Genomic DNA, 22,369 nt, shown 5'->3' with positions numbered 1-22,369 from the left:
TCTGTCATGAAAAACTCGAATTGACAGGTGCAGTCCATAAGAAACTAACAAAAAAAAGATTTAAAAAAAAAAAAAAACGCTGTTTATTTTAACTTAGCAGGTTGTTAAACTTTTTGCGTGACTTCACCTGAATGATGTTGCCCGTTAAAGACAGCAATGTAAGGTAGATTGAGTGAGCTGCCTGCTTTTGGGTCATGGCACCACGGTTGACAGGCATGGTAAACCTTGGCTTTCCAAATGGTTTGGTTTTTAATACTTTGAGTCCAGTACACTGTAGCTAACACATTTCTAGTTAGAAAATATGATTCTACTGTACTATATAAAGAAGATTTATAATTTATTATTGAAGGGACCTGTATTGGTTAAAGTAAGGTGGCAGTCAACAGCATGCCTTTACTGCAAAGGTAAAGGCATTATTGCTGATCATAATCTCTCTGTTCTCTTAGGCTACTCTTAGTGTTTCATTGATTTAACCTGACCCGGGTTTCTAAAGCTAGGTAGGTATAAGATGCTCAACAAAATACAAGTTAAAGCATTTGTTGGTATAATAATGTATGTTTAACCCTAAATGAAACAAGTTCATTTGGTGAATTACTTTAATTACATTAAGATCTGCATCTGTTTAACAAGGCACCATAAAAAAAGATTTTAAAAAACCTGGTAATAAAAAAAAAAAAAATCACTCAGGACCACCAAATATGAAAAAGTTATTTGATGCTAGATATCACAACACTTGTTCTATAAAGAAATGTATGTATTTTGGTAGGGGACTAAACTAAACCTCAAACTTTAAATAGAAATACATTTTTAAGTCTATGTTTACTTTAAATATCACTATCATCTAATCTTCTTACCTAAAACAGAATACTGATGATAATGTCTGCAAATATATCATGCATGGTATTGTCATTATAATGATACAACTTCCATAGTAAATATTTCATTTTTGGCTGTTTTATAGACCCTTGTCTTTTACTGTACTCCATCCATAACCATTAAACTTTCAGTGCTGAAGTTATGAATACTAAAAGAAACTCAATGACAAACATTTTGACCAAGTCTTGGGTGTCTTTGGACATTAAGAAGGACTTGTTAGTCGAAACTTGTTTTGTTGAAACGTTTGTCAGTGAAGACACAAAGAAAATTAAGTCATTGAGAAATGTGTCGTTGAATTTGTTGGTGTTTTAAAATAATAATAATTTCTAGTATGTGAAAATGTTCCCCTGCTCCCCTTAGAATCTGCTTTGAACAAGCCTTTGAGTTTTGAGTGCTGGTGGCTTACTGTTGCATAACCAGTTGGGCATCACATGCTGCCTTTGTACTCCGCTTGGCAATAGAGACATTAACCCAAAGTGTCTGCCTGATTCAGAGGATGTCAAAGGGCATTGCGGTTGCTTCCTGGTGATGTAATGGTTTGTCAAAAAGGAGGAAAAGGATTAGCTGAACCGATCTGTAACTCGAACAGTGTTTTGTTGAAATGTAGGCTCCGAGTAACTGCCGAAGTATGTAAATGAATACTTCCTGTTCAGTTCATTGTTATTGCTTTAAACACTGTAGCTCACTACTGGGGACTGTTTCAAAATTACCTCATCAGGAACTCTTGAACATTCCCGAAGGCAGCTTAGTGTAGCAGCCAGAAAGTGTTCATCGGGGGTGTTTGAGATGCTACTCAACGCTGACCTTTCATTAGACACCTGTCTTGTTTATTGTATACTGGTGAGTGGGGCACTGTTACCGAAAAAACTTTTTTTACAGTAATCTGAAAGAAAAGTAGACGTGCATTTTGGAATACTACTGTATACTGTATGGCACTATACTGCCATTTCACCATTAAACTATACAGATAGTTGAAGTACAGTATATGGTGCTAACACAATAGATACAGTAAATCTTACCAAATATATTGCTATTATTTTGTAGGTCTCAGATATTCCTATATGAAAAATGCACACATGGTAAAGGTGATTTTTTTTTTTTTGTTTTAGCTCTTGTAAAGAAACTCCTTGCAGATGCTATATTTCAATTTGACTTCAACGTGTAAAATCGCATAAGTGAATAGAGCCTACATTGAAAATGTCAGTCATAGAAAGAGCAGTGATTGGCACACATGTGAGCTAATGCTCCAGGATTCCAGTAAGAATTGTTTTGTTAGCTACAATCACTTTTTTGTGTGTGTTTTTGTGTTCAACAGAAAAGTGAAGAGACCAGTGTTCCTGTCCCTTGTGCTTGAGTGAAGAACGCCTTTGGATCAGAGAGAGGGGTCTTTCAGCAGATCACCTGCTCATACTTGCCTTTGTGCCAATATGAATGAAGTAGTGATAGTGAAGGAAGGATGGTTACACAAACGAGGCAAGTGCAGCATTTTCATTTACTTCAGTGCGCATAAACAGCAATGGGAATAAACTTTATTAAGCTTTGATATGATTTTAATAAAACAAGCAATCTTATCTTAAAGAGCTATACATGCCCCTGTTTACAAATATTTAAAATGTCAGAGGAAAAAAAAAATCTAATCTTTTAGTTTGAGTGCCAGTGTTTACTTGTGAATGCTCTTTTGCAGTGTCTGTACTGTGAATACAATTTGAGAGTTAAAAAAAAAAAAAAAAAAATTGTATTCGTTGCACAATTCTGCTCTGACTTTGACTGACTAGCAACTAGAGGTAGAAAGCATTCCTGATATAGCCTTACTGTAGTTGATGATCATGCAGATCCACCTGTCAATACAGAAGGGTCAACAGATTGACATTTCATCAGGTTGGTGTTCACATTTTATTCAGTGTGGCCAACTTTGAGGGAAAACAGCTTTACATCACTAATGCATTAACTATACTGAAGAATCTAACTTGAGCAGTGTCGGAGGGGGGTTGACTTTGACAGCTGCAGATATTCGCTCAGGTTATACAGTACACCTCTTATTGTATTATTACATGCTGTTTGCTTCATGTTCAGGCATCTGTTACACTTGGACTATGAAGATTAATTTACCTGAGCAATGTCTTTAGGAAAAGTATGTCGGTCAGTAGCTGACTAGAGCTGAAGTTGTGGAGAGAATGTTATTATCTAGGTGAAATAGCCTAGGAAGTGCGTGTATAACAGATTACCTGAAAGTAAACTTTTCTCTTTTTTTCTATGTAGTGTTTGCAGTATTGCTAAACTTTATTTATCCAGCTAATTAGTACTGTGCACCAGCAACTGCAAACATAGGATGGGTAGCATGCTAAAGTGAGTCTTTTCATATATTACAATTAATTAATTACACTTTCCCTTAAAGTAGAGTTCACAAGGTTAAGTGGGCCCATTAAGTTCACAGTGAAGTATACAGTGATAAACTACAAATGATTTTCTCAAGCACAGATCCCTGATACGTTTAAGCAGGTCACTTTTAGAACAGACAGACGCTAACTGAAGCATTCGCATATTGAAGAACGGCGTCTGGACTGTGGCTAAACCCATGATTCTCGGTGAGATGTTCACCAGACAATGTTATGGTTTTTATTGCTTCTGTTTTCTTTGTTTTCCCAGCCATGCACCAGAAAACAATGTCTCATTTTCAGCGAGATTCCTCATAATAGTGGAAATAGCCAGCCAAGTATTTATTTAGACACACACAGAGGATTTATTGATTTTCCTCAGAATACAATATTTAGAGAACAGGACTGTATAATGAGCAGACCTCCAGTGCCTGCCTAACCTTTGCTGACACCCTAGTTAAGGCAAGAATGAGACACAGTCATTCAGAGCCTGAATTCACAGACACCATGAAGGGGAATAAGGAAGTTGGGGACTGATCTCACACCTTTGGGCCTCTGTATACCACAACTAATGTGGGAGTACAGCTGGCAGAGGTGACGGCTGAAATTCCGTAGAGAGGAGAGCTGAACAGTGGCAGAGGGAAGAAGGAAAGTTAACAACAATACAGTTAGAAGTAGTGGGGTAATGTAGTCCTGCGCTAAAACGTCAGAAAGCCTCCGACCAACTACTATGTTAAGACTTTTAATATAACCCAGCTAATAAAACCTTAGCTAACACAAGCTTGGGTGTAACATGTATATTAAAAACCTTCTTTTGATGCAGTTGCTGCAGGAACCTATGCAAACAGGCCCTATGCCTATAAGTTCAAGTGGAGTTGATATTTTATTTTCTCTTGCAATGCATCCAGCCTGATGCTGCTTCCGTGAGTCTCTGTTTACAACACAGCCACGCTGTTGTGAAAGAGATGAACAAAAACAATGCCACAATGCTATAGAACTGGGCCGATGTGTAACCTAGGTGTCTGGTTACAGTAGCTGTGAAAGAGCGTGTTGTTTTACTTGCTGTAAGCTTTCAACAACCTTGCCATCAGGTGTATTTTTGTGTTAAATGAAAACATGTACAAATGGGTGCTTTTCCCAAAAAATTACAATATTGGACACATGTTCTGATGTTAGAAATTGTATTAACAAAATAAATCAAAAGTACAGTGTCTTCTAATGATGGAAAGTACTGTAATATTTACCATCATTTTTTGAATGAGGGCCCTTATGCACTGATCTTGTGGGTCTACCTGTCTGTACGGTGAACACAGTAACTGCCTGGATTTTGCACCAGTCTTCATCAAACTTGTATTAAACACTCCTGCTCTAGATGTGTGGATTGCATATAGGCTATAAACTCTGGATTTATACATTTTTAACCTCACACTTTACACTTGCATTCAAACTGCTGTTGTGGCCCTCCTTAAATGTATATTAGAAAAATGTAGTTTTTTTATTTTTTATAAACAATCCCTTCCAGGTGCTGTGCAATTATGAGGACCCTCAATGTGTCTGCACTAGTTTCTACTGTATAGCTGAAATAAGCTTTTTGCCACACATTCTTATTGTAGGTAACAGGTGTTTGCTACCACTGACCAGCTGATTTTTTCTAATTAAATGCAAAATACAAAAAGGATTAAATTCTGTCCTATTGAATAAGGGAGATCAGGTTTACGTGGTGCACTGGTAAAAACAAGAATTCAAGTACAGCGATATTGCAATGTGAAGCTTCTACAGAACTGGTCAGGTTCTGCTGAAAAGAGGTGGTTGACTTGAAATCAGGAACACCCATTGATCTTCAGGTCCTCAATTGTGTAATAAACACACAGTGCCTGAACTGTTACACATTTCCGATCGGTGAAGGTTGATGCTGTATGAAGGTAGTTTTTAAATTCGCTATGTAGAATGGGACTGACGGACCTATGGATGAACACATCTCCAGAGATGGATAATATTTATGGAGGGAGACAAACAAAAAGGGGATTGTAGCAGTCTAAGTAAGATGACATGGATGCATATTGTACACACTCGAAAAAGCAAGCATGCACTAAATCCCCATGAACAGGTCAGAGTGGACCACGCAGCTCGATTTTTACATCAGTTACATCTTCAATGGAAATGCATGTCAAAGGTCTGAAGAGGGAGGTACTTTTTCCCTGCAGGAAAGTTGAAAAGGCTTCTGAAAATCAGAGGAAACTGCACATTGCAAGTACCTATGTGTTAAGGAAATCTTCAGTGGTTTCATGCATTTTGAATACCAAGCATTGTACGTACCATAGTCCAATATCTTCAGTACATGCTAGTATCAGATGTCCAATTAAACGCAGGAACTTTTTAGTTATGGGAAGGCAAAGTGCTCCACCTGCTCCTCATACCTGGTTTTACTGGGGTCCATCACATGAAGTACTGATTGAGTTATTGGTCCCCAGTGGTAGAATGTGGGGCTTATTGCAAGGTCTTGCATGCTTCACTTTTCAAAAAGCAACATATCAATATTGCCTAATGATTGTTTCTTCAAACACATAGTAATCCCGGATCATGATTGGTAAAAAATTTGATAGTTCTCATTTATGGGTGACTGTCTTTATGCACTGATTAAGTTTTATGTTGCATTAAGATTTTAATAGTTATCCTATATAGGATTGTGTTTTAGACTTTGAACCCATGCTATCATAATGAAATGTATGCTGACAGCAGCCACATTTTTGTATCAAAACAAATTTCAATATCATAATTCTGTGTAAAATACACACAACTGCTTCTGGGCTATTACTGACTTTTAGACTATAATAAATATTTAAAAAAAAAACAGAGTAATTGAACAAATTACTTGACAGCATCTGTTCCCAATGGGTTTGGATTAGCGAAAGCCTACTGTATTTTGTATTTAAAAAAAAAACAAACAATAAATTGAGATAGAGATTGATTGGTGGGGCAATGAGGTATTTCCACATTTGACTTATATTTGGAAGGAACATCAGATACCAAAGATTTCATTTTTGATAGTAGGGCATTAAAAAGCAACAGGTTAAAAGAAAACACAAGCCTTTTGTTTACCAAGAAAGACTAAGTGACAAAGTTCGTGAGGCACTGTATGTAATCATTCATTTATTTACTGCCAGGTGTGTTTGTGCATTGACCCTTCAACACTGTTTTCAGTAATAGCACAAGAGGTTTCAAACTGAGGGCAGGAACCCTATTAAATAGCCTAGCATTTTATTGTGTCTTTTGCAACTTGTTTATCAGGAAGAGTAAAGGACTTCTGTAACAAACTCACATGGGAAGTTGTACAGTTTGCTATCTCTTCACTTCTATTGAGCTGCTATAGAAACTTTTTAATGCTTTTCTTAAGATTAGACAAGCCAAAAATAGCCTGACCTTCAAAGAGTTCAGTACGAAGGTCACAAAAACACTGGATTTTGTCTTTCATTACCTGAGGCTGATAAATTGACCATCTTGATTGTTTTGTGCAAAACATTCATGGAGCTGCTGAAGTGTCAGGTAGTTGTTTGTTGTGTTTTTTTTTTTTTTTTTTTTTTAAATATCTGACAATACATTAATTGAGTACAGTATGCATTTGCTTACATGAACAGATTATTTTATAGTGTAGGTTTATGGCAAACTAAATGGGAAGCACTGCTTTAGCAGGGTTTAATGACATAATTCGTTTTTTTTTGTTTGTTTTAACAAGATCCTTTTACATATGCTTTGAATGTAGATTAAGGTGACACTCTTTTTCAAAGCACTGACAAATAATTGGATGAGCATTGAAGCCTGCATTACATATTGCCCATCCTCAAAAACAGTAAATCTGCACTGTAGCATCTTCAGTAGAATGTCCAGTGTAGTACTATTATTCAAATCTGTGCATATTTCTCATGCATCTAGATGCATGCTATCTTAACGCATTCAGATATTTAGACACTGACTTGTTTTTCTGAAGACAGCAGTCGGGTATCATTAGAAATAAAAACAGGAATGTGATGGACCCCACAGAGCTGCATTCTCACAGTAAACGAGACATTACAAAACCTGTTAAGGACTGTACTGTATATTTCATGATTTTGTTAACCTGGTACAAATAAAAAACATAAAGCTGTATTCTTATTGGCGCTTGTCCCCAATTCTGTGGCGTACAAAAACCCCACTGCGCTGAAATGGTATTCTGAAGACATGTCCTGCGCCATTGCCAAATGTCGGCATAAATTTTGGGGGGGTGGTATTATCGCCAAAGCGATACTGATGAGAGCACAGTGAGGTCCCAAGTAGACAACTGAGCACTGCGTTAAGACCCACTGAAACCAGGTTTATTTGGTGGCGCAATCAGGAAATTTAAGAATTGAACACACTATAAAAAGCGAAGTAGTTCTAAGTATCAACTAAAAACAAAAAAAAGCACATAAGACAAAAACGACAAAATGTTAGAAACTAATATTATTCGTAAATTAATAATAAACAAATTTATGAATAAAAAAAATCCTATTTTGCAGATACAGTGGAGTACAATGTTTATTTTCACGAGGACTGTAGCAATTTTTTTTCATGGCAATTATTACCAGTGAAAATATTTACCGTATTATATTTATATCAGTATATGGAGAGCAGCATAACAGGAGTGCCACTATTGTAACTGTTTGTGTATGTCTGTCTTTTTTTTTCCCTGGTTGTTGCTTTTGCTGTGTGCGTGTCTTGTGCAACTTTAAACAAGTTAACTGCTGTGTAAAGTTAACACTATGTGTTTGCTTTGTTTCCGTGATTGAAATAAGTCACTATGGCAGACCTGAAAGAAGATCTCGGTTTTGCTGCCTGATAATATATGAGCTTAACTAGTTTGAAACATTATAATGAATTAAAAAATGAATTGGAGATTTCCTTTAATCTGATTGGTCAATACAAGGGTTTAAATGTCTGATGAAGGACCTTGAATGTTATCTTTCAAACTATGTTTAATTACTGTCCCAAATCAATCCGCCCGGAAATAGGTGAAATATGTATTTGTGTATTTTACCTATTTTCTGCTTGTTGAAATAGTCTACGTTCTTGTACTGTTGCACACACCCTCTGAATGTTGTCTGTCAATGAAAAATATTCTGCTTCCTTGCTGTTCTATCTTTTTATTTAAAATTAGTATAGCAAATAAAGATAAAAAGTGTTTGCTGTCAGTAGCAACACAGTAACCACAATACTATAGCAACTAGACTCCATTTTGAATGCCGAGTTGAAATCAAACAACTGCACGCAGTCTGATTAGTTTCAGCAACTTTATTTAAACATATCACAGTAACAGCACAGACACGTCGCATCTCTTCTAAAGTCAGGAGGAGGCTTTGACTTGATGAACACACACTGTGAACAAGTAACTGAACAAGCAGTACCATCAGGATTAACACATACTACAGATAACTAGATTATTTCTAATTACTAAAACTTTTTATTTTAAATAATAAATGATTGCCTTATGTGCCTCTGCCTTTTCTATTAATATAGCAATCTCCTGTGTCGTGAAGCATAGTTTACGTATTCTCTCAGCGAGTGACCTTCTACTTGCTGTTCTGACTTGCACTGTTTTTTCTTGCTCTGTGCTACTGCTGCTCAACATGATTGCCACCCACATTCAAAACGGAGCCTTGCGATGACGCAAACGCATTCTGTCTCTTAAAGGGATTGTTGCCTGGCCCTGGTTGGATAGCAGATTCCCCAGCCTACTCAGCATTGATTGGCTGAGCGCTGTCACTGTCCACTAAACACGCTTGCGCTAGGTTTTTATTTTGATCAGATTTGCACTTTTGGAGAAGACACACCCTATGGGGCAGATGTTTTTGACTTTAACCACTGCGTCTGCGATTGCACTCATTTAATCAGAATCAAGCCCATAGACTCGTTAATTTAATCCATGGAATAAATGAAATTGCAAAATACATTGTGTGAAAAGCTGGGTAGGATGTAAACCGAGTAAAGGAAATGTTAATGAAGCAGGAGTACCAAAACCTGAACGTGGTTAGAAAGTTAGGAAACATTCAACAGCATTATCAGAACGTAGTCTAATAAATAGAAGAAACACCACAAACATTGATGGGGTACTGTACAGTAGTTTTTCCATGAATGAAGAATTATTAGCGAGCCACTGAAGGGGACCAGTGGGTGGTAAATGGCCATCCTCATGAGTGAAATAACTAATGCAGAAATAATATTTAGCACGGTCTGTAGAATTTTCTTTTCAACATCTGTAGTATTATATAAACTAGCAGTGTAGTTTTGTTTTAAAAAAAAAAAAAAAAATGGATAAAAGTTATATGTAATGTATTGTTGACTAAGTCGTTCCGAAGCACTGGAGAGGGGAGTTAGCCATGTTGCTTAATTACAAGCCTGTCTGATTTGAAATGATTGTCATATTAGCAGAGCACAGCTGTACAGGGCTGCTTTCCTGACAGTGAGCACACAGCCATTTGCAAAGGCCTGCACTCTCCAGTAAACCTGCTGGCATCCTGCTGCTCCATGCCGTTTAAATACTGTCTTCTCACTTTTTTATATTTTAAATGGTCTTTTTTTTTTTTTAGAATTGTAGAACTTGTTTGTGTTATTGCAGTTAAGACACAGTTCCAATGCTTGCTAAGCAGGTTGTTACAGTACGAGCTGTCCCAAGTCACAGGATTTAACTAATAAAAAAAAGTTATGCATGGTAAGTCAATAAGGTTGCACGCTCTTCATTTGCTCTTCTTAATTGTTTTAGCCCTCCATATCTATTTAATATCTCATGATTAACTTAATTACAATCTCACAATCTCACAATTCACTGCAGAGATAACAAAGGTAAAACAAATAATTGTACAGTGCCTATAGAAAATCTACATCCTCTTTCAAAATGTACACCTTTTCTTGCCTTGTAGCCTGGAATTAAAATGCATTAATTTTTTTTCATTTATCTACACATCCTACCCCACAACTTCCAAGTGAAAAAAATATTCTAGAGATTTGTAGGAAATTAATTAAAAATAAAAACTGAAATAGCTTGGTTGGATAAATGTCCACCCCCCCCTTGTAATAGCAATCCTAAATTATCTCAGGTGTAACCAGTCGGCTTCAAAATCACACACCAAGTTAAGTGGCCTCCACATGTGTTAAATTATAGTGGTTCACATGATTTCAGGATAAATTCAGCAGTTCCTGTAGGTTCTTTCTGCTGGGTAGTGCATTTCAAAGCAAAGACTCAACAATGAGCACCAAGGTGCTTTCAAATGAACTCCAGGACAAAGTTGGTGAAAGGCACAGATCAGGGGATGGGTACAGTCAAGATCATTATTAAGACGTGGAAGGTGTATGGCTTCACCAAGACCCAGCCTAGATTAGGCCATCCTTCCAAACTGGATGACCGAGCAAGAAGAAGACTGATCAGAGAGGCTACGAAGAGGCCAATGGCAACTTTGCAAGAGCTACAGGGTTTTATGGCCAAGACTGGTCAAAGTGTGCATGTAACAACAATATTCCAAGCACACCACAAATCTGGCCTATATGGTAGGGTGTCAAGAAGGAAGCCATTACTCAAGAAATCCCACCTTGAATCCCGTTTTGAAGTAAAAAAAAAACAAAAAAAAAAAAACACTGTAGCCATGTGGCAAAAAGTTTTGTGGTCTGACGAAACTAAATGGAATCTTTTGGCGTAAGTGCAAAGTGTTATGTTTGGTGCAAACCCAACACAATGCATCATCTTAAAGAACAACATCCCTACTGTGTTATGGGGATGTTTCTCATCGTCAGGGACTGGGGCACTTGTCAGGATAGAAGGGAAAATGAATGGAGCAAAGTATATAAAAGTCCTTGAGGAAAACCTGCTGCCCTCTGCAAGAAAGCTGAAACTGGGACGGAAGTTCGCCTTTCAGCATGACAATGACCCAAAGCACACAGCCAAAGCTACACTGGAGTGGCTAAGGAACAAAAAGGTAAGTGTCCTTGAGTGGACCAGTCAGAGCCCCGATATTATTTAAACACGTTAGCCTCTTTGTATCTAATATTATGCCATGGTTTCATTTTGTAACCTGGTTGTTTATTTTACAAATGTTTGCTCAAAATAAAAAAAACAAAACAAAAACCTGCTTTAGACAACTGCAATAGCTTTAATAAAATGTCTAACCTTATTTTAAACTGTGAAAAATGGCACCATGAAAAGAGGAAATTGATTCTTAATTTAAAATGTCTAGTTCCTACCAAACCACATCCTCTGCATTTATCACTATGTGGTGAGTTCTTGTTTTTTTACTATCAAATGTTTGGTAAAAGCAGAATGTTGGGTCACTGTAACAATACTAGAACAAAAAAAAAAAAAAAACTTATTTACTTTATCCTGCCTTACCCATCATTGACCCTACCCAGATATTATTCTTTTTAATTTTTATGTTTATTTATTTATTTGTTTGTTTGTTGCATCAGACAACATTTGTAATTTTTTTTTTTTTTTTTTTTTTTTAGATTGGTGCTAATCTGCAATATACTTGGACACTATTGACAACATGAGTCAACTTGTTCCATAGTATTCTATCTCTTTTTGAAAATTTGTAGATTGCAACTTTTTTTGGGCAACTTAGCAGCAATCAAAAGTTTCATAGGGCAAGATAGAGGCATTTCCTATGTAAACTGTCTACTAACAAAATACAGAAAACCAGAAAGTTTGATTTGGTTGACCACTGTGCTATGATGTACCAACCTGCTTGGACTGTTGGATCAGAAAACTTGATGTGGTGCAGCAATACAGTTCTGAAAAGTGGAGGTTTGACTAACTCCTTGCGGTTGTATGATATGCTGGCTTTCGTTTAATGGTCTCTTGTAGATTCAATTGATCCAAACAGTGGTGGTTCTAAGTACTGCCATCATTTTAAATATTAAATCTGGACCAACACTCTAACTGTAAAGACACAAAATACACTTGAGACTCTGATCTTGGTTTTGTAAAAGCTCCCTTTTAATGAGTTTAAAAAAGGGTGATATTTAGATCAGCCACTATTCAGAAGTTGAATAGCCAGAGTTTTGTATTACCAGCCACTGTGCCGTCTGATCACATTTGTTAAGGAACTTGTAACGTTAAAAGGCACCCCTGTCAGGCACTGTAATGTCTTTCACACACTTTATACACAAGGGTATCCTTCACATCCTATTCAAAATGGCCGCTCGGCAGCCATCTTGTCGGTTTTCATTGTGGTTATTATCTTTCCAAAATGATCAGGGAAGCCTTGTAAGTTGTTTATTGCAATTTTTAAGTTTCAGCATGTTTTCTTCTTATAGTGAAAAATAACCTTTTATAAATAAAATATCAGTTTTTTAATGGGTTTAAATAGAACTGAAGAATAATATGAACCAACAGCTGTCTTGTATTATATTCAGTGATACAAAACAAGCACACAATATGCAGATCCTAATTCCTGTTATGGTCCTAATGGGCTGCTTTGTGTGATGTGTAATGTCAAATGATATAGTGATGGGATATTTTGCTAATAAAACAAAAACTATAGTAAGAATGGGGTTAGCTATATAGGGAAACATGATGATCTGTAACAAAGGTTTTAGAATATGTGGATATCTGGAGGAGCCATACTGCATCTAATTGATACTGTAAACATTTCAATTTTGTGAATCGCTACATCTTTAAGAATTTTAAGATCGGATCTAACTTGTGTTGTCACAGCTTAATCCTAGAAAAAGTAACAGCTCTCTAACGGAGAGCTTCACATGACGTTTATTTTGATTAAATACTAATATGTTAAAGATGAAATGTCTGTAATTTTAAAGTATAAAAATGTAGGAAATGAAGCATCAAATATACATATCACTGCATAAACCAGACAATTTAGACCTGTTCGCCAAAATTGTGACTGTAATTTCAAAGCTGACCTACTTGGAAAATACAGGGGCATTTCCCCACAGACCAAGCAACCCCTAACAGTACCTGTCTATACAGACTGGATGTAAAGGAGTTTTATAGTATCTCTATATGTACAATATGTAGATTTATTATAAAAAAAAAAAAATGTACAGAAAAGGAAATTGTATAATGCCTTTGTAATACGAGACAGCGTTTTGCTAAATGTTGTGTAAAAAGTAAATTGTATGGCAGCAGATGTTGGGAGCGGGATGGATGGGAGTACAACAGGAGGACAGTGATGGGCATCTCCGTCAGCTGTCTCCGCTCTCCACAGGCCTGCTGTGTGGGTACTTTGGTGTGGAAAAACAGCCCGCTCTGCAACTGTGAAGTTTGGCATCACTGGCATCCGTGCTTGCTTGCAGATTAGCACAATGTAGTTGACTTCCAGTTTCACACAAGTTAAGCTGTTAAAGGGGAGTATTTTTATTTGGCATGTTCTCTTTTGCTCGCTTCAGGACATAAGAACAAAATGTCACTTGTTCTTTTCAGTCTTGAACAGATTTACTTCACCGAGCATTGTGAAAGTAAGTTTGTTGGAAAAGATAGAAAGCATAATGTTTTATCCCCTTATGGTGCTGCTGTACTGCTTCTTTATACAGCTGAATTATTCTGCACCTCCTAAAAAAAAAAAAAAAAAAAAAAGATTGCTGACCACACAATCCACTCATGTTATACACATTGTCTGAAATGCTTTTTACGGAATCAAGTTTGTTTGTTTCATTTTTGATTTCTTAAAATCTTCTATGGAGGGTGTTTTTAAAAAAAAATAAAAAAAATTGTATATATAAAGAAGATGCTTACCGCTTCCTTCAGAAGTTGGGGTGGAAATCTCCACTCCAATAGAATATAAACACACCTGCCAACCAAGCATATGCTATTATCCATCTATTAAAGTCTGTATTGTACCGGGGAATGCAACTGATTTCCCTGTTGTATATTTCAAAGTATATACCAGGGATGTTATTAGCAAATTAATCGTTTGGGTAACAAACAGACATTTTTAGTAAGCCTCCTTGCCTCCATGTTTTATTTTATAATGTTATAAATGCAGTATAAAGTTACATTTTAAAAACAAAAATATTTTAATATTAAGTTTAGAAAAAAAAAAAAATCCTTCCGAAAACTATTCCTATGTTAGAACCAAGGTAAAACTAGAAGACTACACATATTACAAATAACACCTTTCAGTGTTGGCCTGCCTTGTTTTGTGACTCTCGTTGTTTTGATTGACTTTGCAGGGCGCAGCAGTCTCCTAATTACTCTATGTTTGTGTGTGTGTTTAAGTGTTTACCAGGAAACCTGCATGTAAAGAGGCTGCCTCCTCTTCTTCTTTAAAAAAAAAAAAAAAAAAAAAAAAATTCCCACAGTGGCGACTCAGTGCTCACACAAGATATGGTAATCGGCAGGTGCGGCAAGCAGGGGAGAAGTGGAGGCTGTCTGGCAGGCGTGAGAAAAGGGAACAGGCTCTGGGAGCTATTCTGCGGCGTTAGCAGCAACAGCAGCAATGGCACTTGAGACAGAGTCATTCCTCCCAGACCTGTTGACTGTGTGCCAAAAGCTCAGCAGTGTAGTACCATCCAGCTGCATGAGAAAAAAAGAGACAAAACTCCTGGGCTGATTTGTCTTGCTTCTGAATTGGCCTGTTGTAAGAATGGACTGCCATATATGGTCATTGAATGACTGTGAGGCCATGCTAAGCCTTTGGAGTGTCAGTCTGCTGCAGACAGTCTGCTTACTCAGGGCTGACCTCGCCATTGGGGAGTGCTCTTGACTGCAGTCTGAGCCATCTCATTAAGATGCAGGGCACAGGGAGGCTGTCCGCAGCTGCACGCTGGAGGCAAAGAAGGAGGCTCGGAATAGACTAGGGGCGAGGGGGTGACCAAAGAAAACCAACAAAAGACACAGCCCCCTTTTTGTTTTCCCAAATCCCCTCCCCTCTCAACAGCAACAGTGCTCAGGAAGTCCCTAGTAACACAGAGCTGTTCATTTATCTGCTTTATACGCATTCAGTTGTTTTTTTTCTTCTTTAGTACATGTCGTTGGAGATATTGTAGAAGTGTAACAGTGATGTGTATTTGGAACTTCTATAGGGGTTTGGGTAAAAAAATTAAACATCTCAATTTTGTGTAAATGGGCTGTGCCCCAGTGATTGATTTATGTGTTGTACAATTGTTAGGGGTGTGATGATTTTTTTTAAATGCATACTCTCCATGTCCAAAAAAGGCCAAAAAGAAAGTATGCAAAAAGAGTACACGGAACTGCAAATGCAAGTCAAAAAGGAAGTTAGAAAGGCCAAGAGAGAAATAGAAATGAACATTGCTAAGGGAGCTAAAACCAATTCCAAAATGTTTTTCCAATATTACAACGGCAAGCGAACATTCAAAGAGGAGATTAAATGTTTAAGAGATACAAATGGCAAAATCGTAGATGAAGAAAAAAAAATTGCAAATATATTAAAATGATTACTTTTCACAAGTTTTTACAAAGGAAGATACTGACAACATGCCCCACATGTCATCCAGTTCCTATCCCGTTTTAAATAACTTTAGCATAACTGAGGCAGAAGTGTTAAAGGGACTAGGAGCTCTTAAAATAAACAAATCCCCTGGGCCGGATGAGATCCTCCCAGTAGTACTCAAAGAAATGAAAGAAGTTATTTACAAACCGCTAACCAAGATCATGCAGCAGTCTCTTGACACAGGGGTGGTACCGACAGACTGGAAAATTGCAAATGTAATACCGATCCACAAAAAGGGAAACAAAACTGAACCAGGTAACTACAGACCAGTAAGGCTGACTTCTATTATATGCAAACTTATGGAAACTATAATAAGATCCAAAATGGAAAATTACCTATATGGTAACAGGGTCCTGGGAGACAGTCAACATGGTTTTAGGAAAGGGAGATCGTGTCTAACTAACTTGCTTGATTTTTTTTGAGGATGCAACATCGATAATGGATAATTGCAAAGCATATGACATGGTTTATTTAGATTTCCAGAAAGCTTTTGACAAAGTCCTGCATAAAAGATTAATTCTCAAACTGAACACAGTAGGGATTCAAGGAAACACATGTACATGGATTAGGGAGTGGTTAACATGTAGAAAACAGAAAGTACTTATTAGAGGAAAAACCTCAGAATGGAGTGTGGTAACCAGTGGAGTACCACAGGGATCAGTATTAGGTCCTCTGCTATTCCTAATCTACATTAATGATTTAGATTCTGGTATAGTAAGCAAACTTGTTAAATTTGCAGACGACACAAAAGTAGGAGGAGTGGCAAACACTGTTGCAGCAGCAAAGGTCATTCAAAATGATCTAGACAAGATTCAGAACTGGGCAGACACATGGCAAATGACATTTAATAGAGAAAAGTGTAAGGTACTGCATGCAGGAAATAAAAATGTACATTATAAATATCATATGGGAGATACTGAAATTGGAGAAGGAATCTATGAAAAAGACCTAGGAGTTTTTGTTGACTCAGAAATGTCTTCATCTAGACAATGTGGGGAAGCTATAAAAAAGGCTAACAAGATGCTCGGATACATTGTGAAAAGTGTTGAATTTAAATCAAGGGAAGTAATGTTAAAACTGTACAATTCATTAGTAAGACCTCATCTTGAATATTGTGTGCAGTTCTGGTCACCTCGCTATAAAAAAGATATTGCTGCTCTAGAAAGAGTGCAAAGAAGAGCGACCAGAATTATTCCGGGCTTAAAAGGCATGTCATATGCAGACAGGCTAAAAGAATTGAATCTGTTCAGTCTTGAACAAAGAAGACTATGTGGCGACCTAATTCAAGCATTCCAAATTCTAAAAGGTATTGACAGTGTCGACCCAAGGGACTTTTTCAGCCTGAAAAAAGAAACAAGGACCAGGGGTCACAAATGGAGATTAGACAAAGGGGCATTCAGAACAGAAAATAGGAGGCACTTTTTTACACAGAGAATTGTGAGGGTCTGGAATCAACTCCCCAGTAATGTTGTTGAAGCTGACACCCGGGGATCCTTCAAGAAGCTGCTTGATGAGATTTTGGGATCAATAAGCTACTAACAACCAAACGAGCAAGATGGGCCGAATGGCCTCCTCTCGTTTGTAAACTTTCTTATGTTCTTATGTCCCATTTAGTTTCTGTCTTTTAACAAAACGGTTCATCACTAAAATGAGCATTTGATCTTATACATCTTGCATAGCCCATCAGGATCATCACATGTATGTTGCATATATGCTACTGTGTCATGTTATATGTGAGTATTATGGATTTTCTTGTTACTGCATCTTGTAAAGTGCTTTGTGATGGTGGTCCATTATGAAAGGTGTTATTTAAAATAAAGATTGATTGATATATGATATGCATCGTATCGTGACATTTAGTATATTGTTACACCCCCTAACAACTAGCATCTCTGACGTATTTGGTATTATACTGTGTCCCCCAGTTGCAAGTCAGTTTTTGTCACAATTGGCAACACTTTGGATCAGACAGATATTGACTGAGTGCTGCTAGTGAGAATTTGGTTCTTGTGTATCCAAGACTGCACACATTGCTGATGATTAATAAGCAATAGCCTGAAAAGGGTTGACTAGGGGCTCAGCTGGTAAACAGGCATGAAGTAGAGGCAGTATTTCATTAGGTAACATATCCCCTCCACAGCAATTTAAACACTGCAGACTCACAGGTAATCTGTGCTGCCAACTGAGCGCCTACACCCGGTTCACATGGCATGTCTCTAATAGGTTGTCCATCCCCTACTCTGAAGTAGCTACTATACTTTGGCAACACAATACTATAGTCATTAAAAAAAAACACAACATTGTAAATGAATGGATTAGGATATAGTCTTCCAATTGTGAGGAAACATTGCAAAGACATTCATTAGCTCAAGCTCTTGGGCCCATCTTCATCAAGGCTATGGTGACCCACTTATTAATGCAAACTTCAGATTGATTGTTTCTTTCTCAACTACTGTTTTATTTATTTATTAATTTTCTTTTTTTGCGCTGCACTTGCAATGAACATAGACAATTAAGACAGCATTAAGGTATGTGTGTTCACTGTCTTATTGTTGCAGGTTCTTCCAACATTTATATTTGATTTTATATTTTGAGTAAACCTGCACTGAAAATAATGCAGAAGATTGCATTAAAAAAAAGCAGTTCGCTCGGAACAATTAAATTAGCAAATAGATCTGAAACCTCTGTACATGCTTTATGCATTATCAGCCATACTGTATGGTTAGCAGTACTGTAAGGAGGAAGCTTAAAGATTTACTGCCTTTGTCTTCATGATGTTCAATTTTCTGTGTAGAGAAAGGTTGTACAGTCTAGCAGACATAAGTAATTTGTTTTAAAGAGCTTACAAAGGAGTTATCATTTTAAAGATACTGTATTTGAAACTTTAGTCTAGAAATGCAATGTTGTAGAATTTAATTTTTTTTATAATGTATAGTATATTCTTAATATATAGTTTATATAGCTTAATTTTTATTTTTGTTGTTTATTTTTTAAACTGTGGATAAGGTTTTAAATTCCCAATTGGCACTAGCAATTAACTTTTTTTTTCCCTACTGAATCTGTTTTGGTCCTTTTTTTGTTTGTATTTATACTTCAGTTTGCAGATATTTCAAGTTCATAGACAACACTGTTAAAGTTTCTACTACTTCCAGATATGAAATCACTTCCTGTTCTGTGATTTAGTTTTACACCAATGGGCTAGCTGCAAACAGGCCATGTGGCCTACCTTCATGGATGAAACTAAATGTGCATCTGAATTAAACTATTAGAAATCCAAGAACCAAAGTAAATTTAACACAAACAGTGGTTCTGCTAAATGGTTTTAAAACGTTGTAGTGTTTCTGATGCTCACAGGGCATATGTTGCTGATATGTTGCATTCTAGCTGGGAGGAAGCTCACAGCATACCATTTCAATGTCAGCATGTTTACGGTGTGTTCAGCATTTCTAGCTGAAAAAGTGGCGTTTTATTTATTGTATTTATTTTAAACTGGTCGGGGGACCTTCAGTTTGGGTTGTCTCAAATTCACCATCTGCCTTGACCGTGTGTTGTAAGTATCCACTAAATGTTTTCTTTTAAAGTGAAAGATGTTTGCCTTTTTTTTTTTTTTTTAAACTAATCTTCTGCTGTCTGGAAATCCCCCAGTGAATTCAGGAAGTAGCATTTAAAATTTCGTAGCAACTGTATCATTTCCACACAAATTTCTGACTCCTGGTTTGTTTTTCACCTTTCCTGGTTACCGCACAGGGCTTTTTTTTCCCCTTAATCCATACTTTTAAAACTAATGGAATTAATCTAGAATTAAATAGTGTTGAAAATATGATGTCATTATCAATTAATTAATTTTATGTTTATTATACTGAAAAAATATTACCATTAAATCGTTATTTAATTAAGATAGTATTATGTAGTATTATGTATGTGAGTTGTATTGTGTTATTTGTAGTTAAAATAATATAGGCTACTTATTGGTTACTTAAACAAAGCTATACCAATATTGTGCATCATCTCACCTTTTAAAAATTCTAATAAACTTTACTGTGATCATGTGATTGAGGAGTTTTACTTTTGGCTATATGGTTGTTACACCATTAAGACATAACTTGATGATCACACATGTGCTTGCATAGTTAAGGAATAAACAACATAAATGTTTTTTTCCCACTTATCGCAAGTAAAACTGGACATGTACTGTGTCCCACATTTTATATTTTAAATCCTACATACTATATGAAAATCTATCTGTGGGAAACTGGAAAAGTCATACAAAAGGATTATTGTAAAGTTGTGGAACTTTGGATTTTTTTTATTAATACCTTATCTCTGAATATCTCAAAACTGTTTGGAACACACATTACTGTTCTTTGTCTGAACAATGTATTTATTTAACCCAGCTTGTTATGCTACGTTCCCGCTAGCCGCTTGCCATGTTGCCACAAGCGAAACGTTTTCCTTTGTGGCTCAACTTCGCCACGGTGGTGAAGTCTTTGAGAAATGTACTTGTGTAAGACAGCCAGCGCATTCAATGTGTGCCGGTAGATGAGTCAATACAGACTGTTTAGTTTGATTTCATTTTGCCCAATGAAAGCTCTTTTTCTTGATCACGTAAAACATATGCATGCCACAATCATTGTGTTTGGCGTAAGGACAGAGGCGCTGCGTGTAAAAAAACAAACAAACAAACAAAAAAAAAACATGTGGTTTCCAATGGGTAAAAAAAATGTTACAAAACAAATTGTACAGACCAATTACCAGAATCATATTCCAAAAGATGCCGCCCAAGGAATAAGTCGCCAATGCACACAACTAAAATATGACCGTGATACTAGTCACAGGGAGGTGACGCAGTCATGGTTTCAAACATACCCTCTGGTCCCAAACATTTCCACATATGGCAAGCCAGAAACACGCAGCTTCAAGATCACAGCTACATTTTTTTTTTCTTTTTTTCTTTTTTTTGTTGTTGTTTTCTATCTCTTTATAATGTGTCGAAATATATTTTGGAAATAGTAACATTTGAAAGAGGAATAATTTAGTAAAATAATAAACTAATTTATTATTTTAAAAAGAAGGATTAGTCTCACTATGGTTTGTTGAGTGACAGGTGAAGGAACACAGTAAAAAAAAAAAAAAAAAAAAAAAAACTTTTTTTAAACACAGTAGTGGCTGTACAATCCTACTAATATTATTAATCACATTAGTACAGTCTTGTGTAACTAGAGCTGCAGTTGGTCAGGGAGGCATTAATATTAACATAAACTAATACCACTGTACTGCCACTTTTCCTTTACCGTTCTGTAGTGGAAAGAAAACTGTGTCACAGTCAAAATAATATAAAGGATTATGCAGTACATGAATATCTCTGCAAACCTATTTAGAATTTAGGAAATCTGTAATAACGTTTTTTCACGTAGGACTAAGTTTTGCATTTATTAAATGGGAATCAGAGTTATAGTGCAATTTAAATATATAATATTTATGTGTATTGTGAATGGTAGGGTCTGGCATATAAATCTGTATGTGTTTCCAAATAAAATACACACTTTTTTCCTTTCTGAAACACTGTTTATAGTATTAAGTGGCTAAAGTTTTTCCAGTGTGGCTAAAAAATGTTAAGTTACTTTAGCCACAGTGGCTAACTAAAGGAAAGTCTTAGAGGGAACGTTGTTATTGTATAATAATAAAGATCTGCAACGGTGTTGGTTGAGCTGTGTATCGGGCGCACGCAGGAACTAGTCTCATCCGTCAACAGGGGGGAATTGTCTAACAAAGTTCAGTGAAGTTCAATCTCATCTTCGTGTCGCATACATTACACGCACCAAACTAAAGAACATGCTGTCACAACCAACCTATTGAAGAGTATTGAGAGCTGAAACAAGTATTTTTAGCAAACCAATTTCTCACATAAAGGAATAATGAACAATGTTTAATAGGATTATTATTATTTTTTGGCCGTTGCGCAAACTGAAAACACAGCGTAGCGGCCTGATTACAGCGTCATTTTTCTAGGTAGCAGCGTAACTGCCTGTTATGTTCAACAGCGCTGGGGAGAACCCTGGTAGCGTTTACTATCATACTCAAGAACTGAACTCGAGACCACCTCAGGGTAGTCTGGAGTCCGGTTCTAAATTAGATCGCATCAGGTAGTGCGGTTTGTCAGAAGTGTGGACGCTGTAATATCGAACTACATTTTTTGGGTGTATCCTCCAATATCCCAAAATGCTTTCTGATATGTTTTGCCGTGTGGACATTACAAATACAGCACTCGGAACAGGAGCCTGCAGGAGTTGAGAGCAATCATCAATACTGTTTGACCATATACAATTTCTGAGGTTTGTTGTTAAGTAGTGAATCATGGAGCGACGTGATCAGATGCCGAAATCAAGACACTTGAGTTCAAAATTAAATGCCCATCTTATGGTAAAATGTACCTTGTCTTTAAGAAACAAAACTGTAACGTTTATGTTAAGACGCTCTAGGGCTCCATATTTGCAAGGTTGTAACCAGACAGTGCATGGTGGGATACTATCGTATTAAGTACCACACACTCCATTGCACTGCTAGGAACTGTAACCAAGTTATTTTGAATAGTGTTTGTACGTATTAAGCCCAACTAAACATGAACGGTACTTTTAGTGCGGATGCTTT

The 22,369-nt window shown here is 36.7% G+C and overlaps 1 protein-coding gene across 2 annotated transcripts in view; it reads left to right on the top strand.

Annotated features, from left to right (window-relative positions):
- akt1 (v-akt murine thymoma viral oncogene homolog 1) overlaps positions 1-22,369 on the top strand; it is a 52,954-nt gene that overhangs the window by 5,110 nt on the left and 25,475 nt on the right. Inside the window, exons 1-2 of one of the 2 annotated variants that reach the window (XM_041265730.1) lie at positions 1,623-1,716; positions 2,192-2,349. In XM_041265730.1, the coding sequence (XP_041121664.1) occupies positions 2,304-2,349 (46 nt within the window). In that variant the 5' untranslated portion in view covers positions 1,623-1,716; positions 2,192-2,303. Of the gene's footprint in view, positions 1-1,622; positions 1,717-2,191; positions 2,350-22,369 lie in introns of those variants that run through there. The other variant, XM_041265729.1, reaches the window with a different exon arrangement.

The sequence above is a fragment of the Polyodon spathula genome, chromosome 12 (genome assembly GCF_017654505.1).
Source record: "Polyodon spathula isolate WHYD16114869_AA chromosome 12, ASM1765450v1, whole genome shotgun sequence".
Lineage (NCBI taxonomy): Eukaryota > Metazoa > Chordata > Actinopteri > Acipenseriformes > Polyodontidae > Polyodon > Polyodon spathula.
Note: the sequence above shows the minus strand (reverse complement) of the source record. Positions and strands in the feature narration are given on the sequence as shown.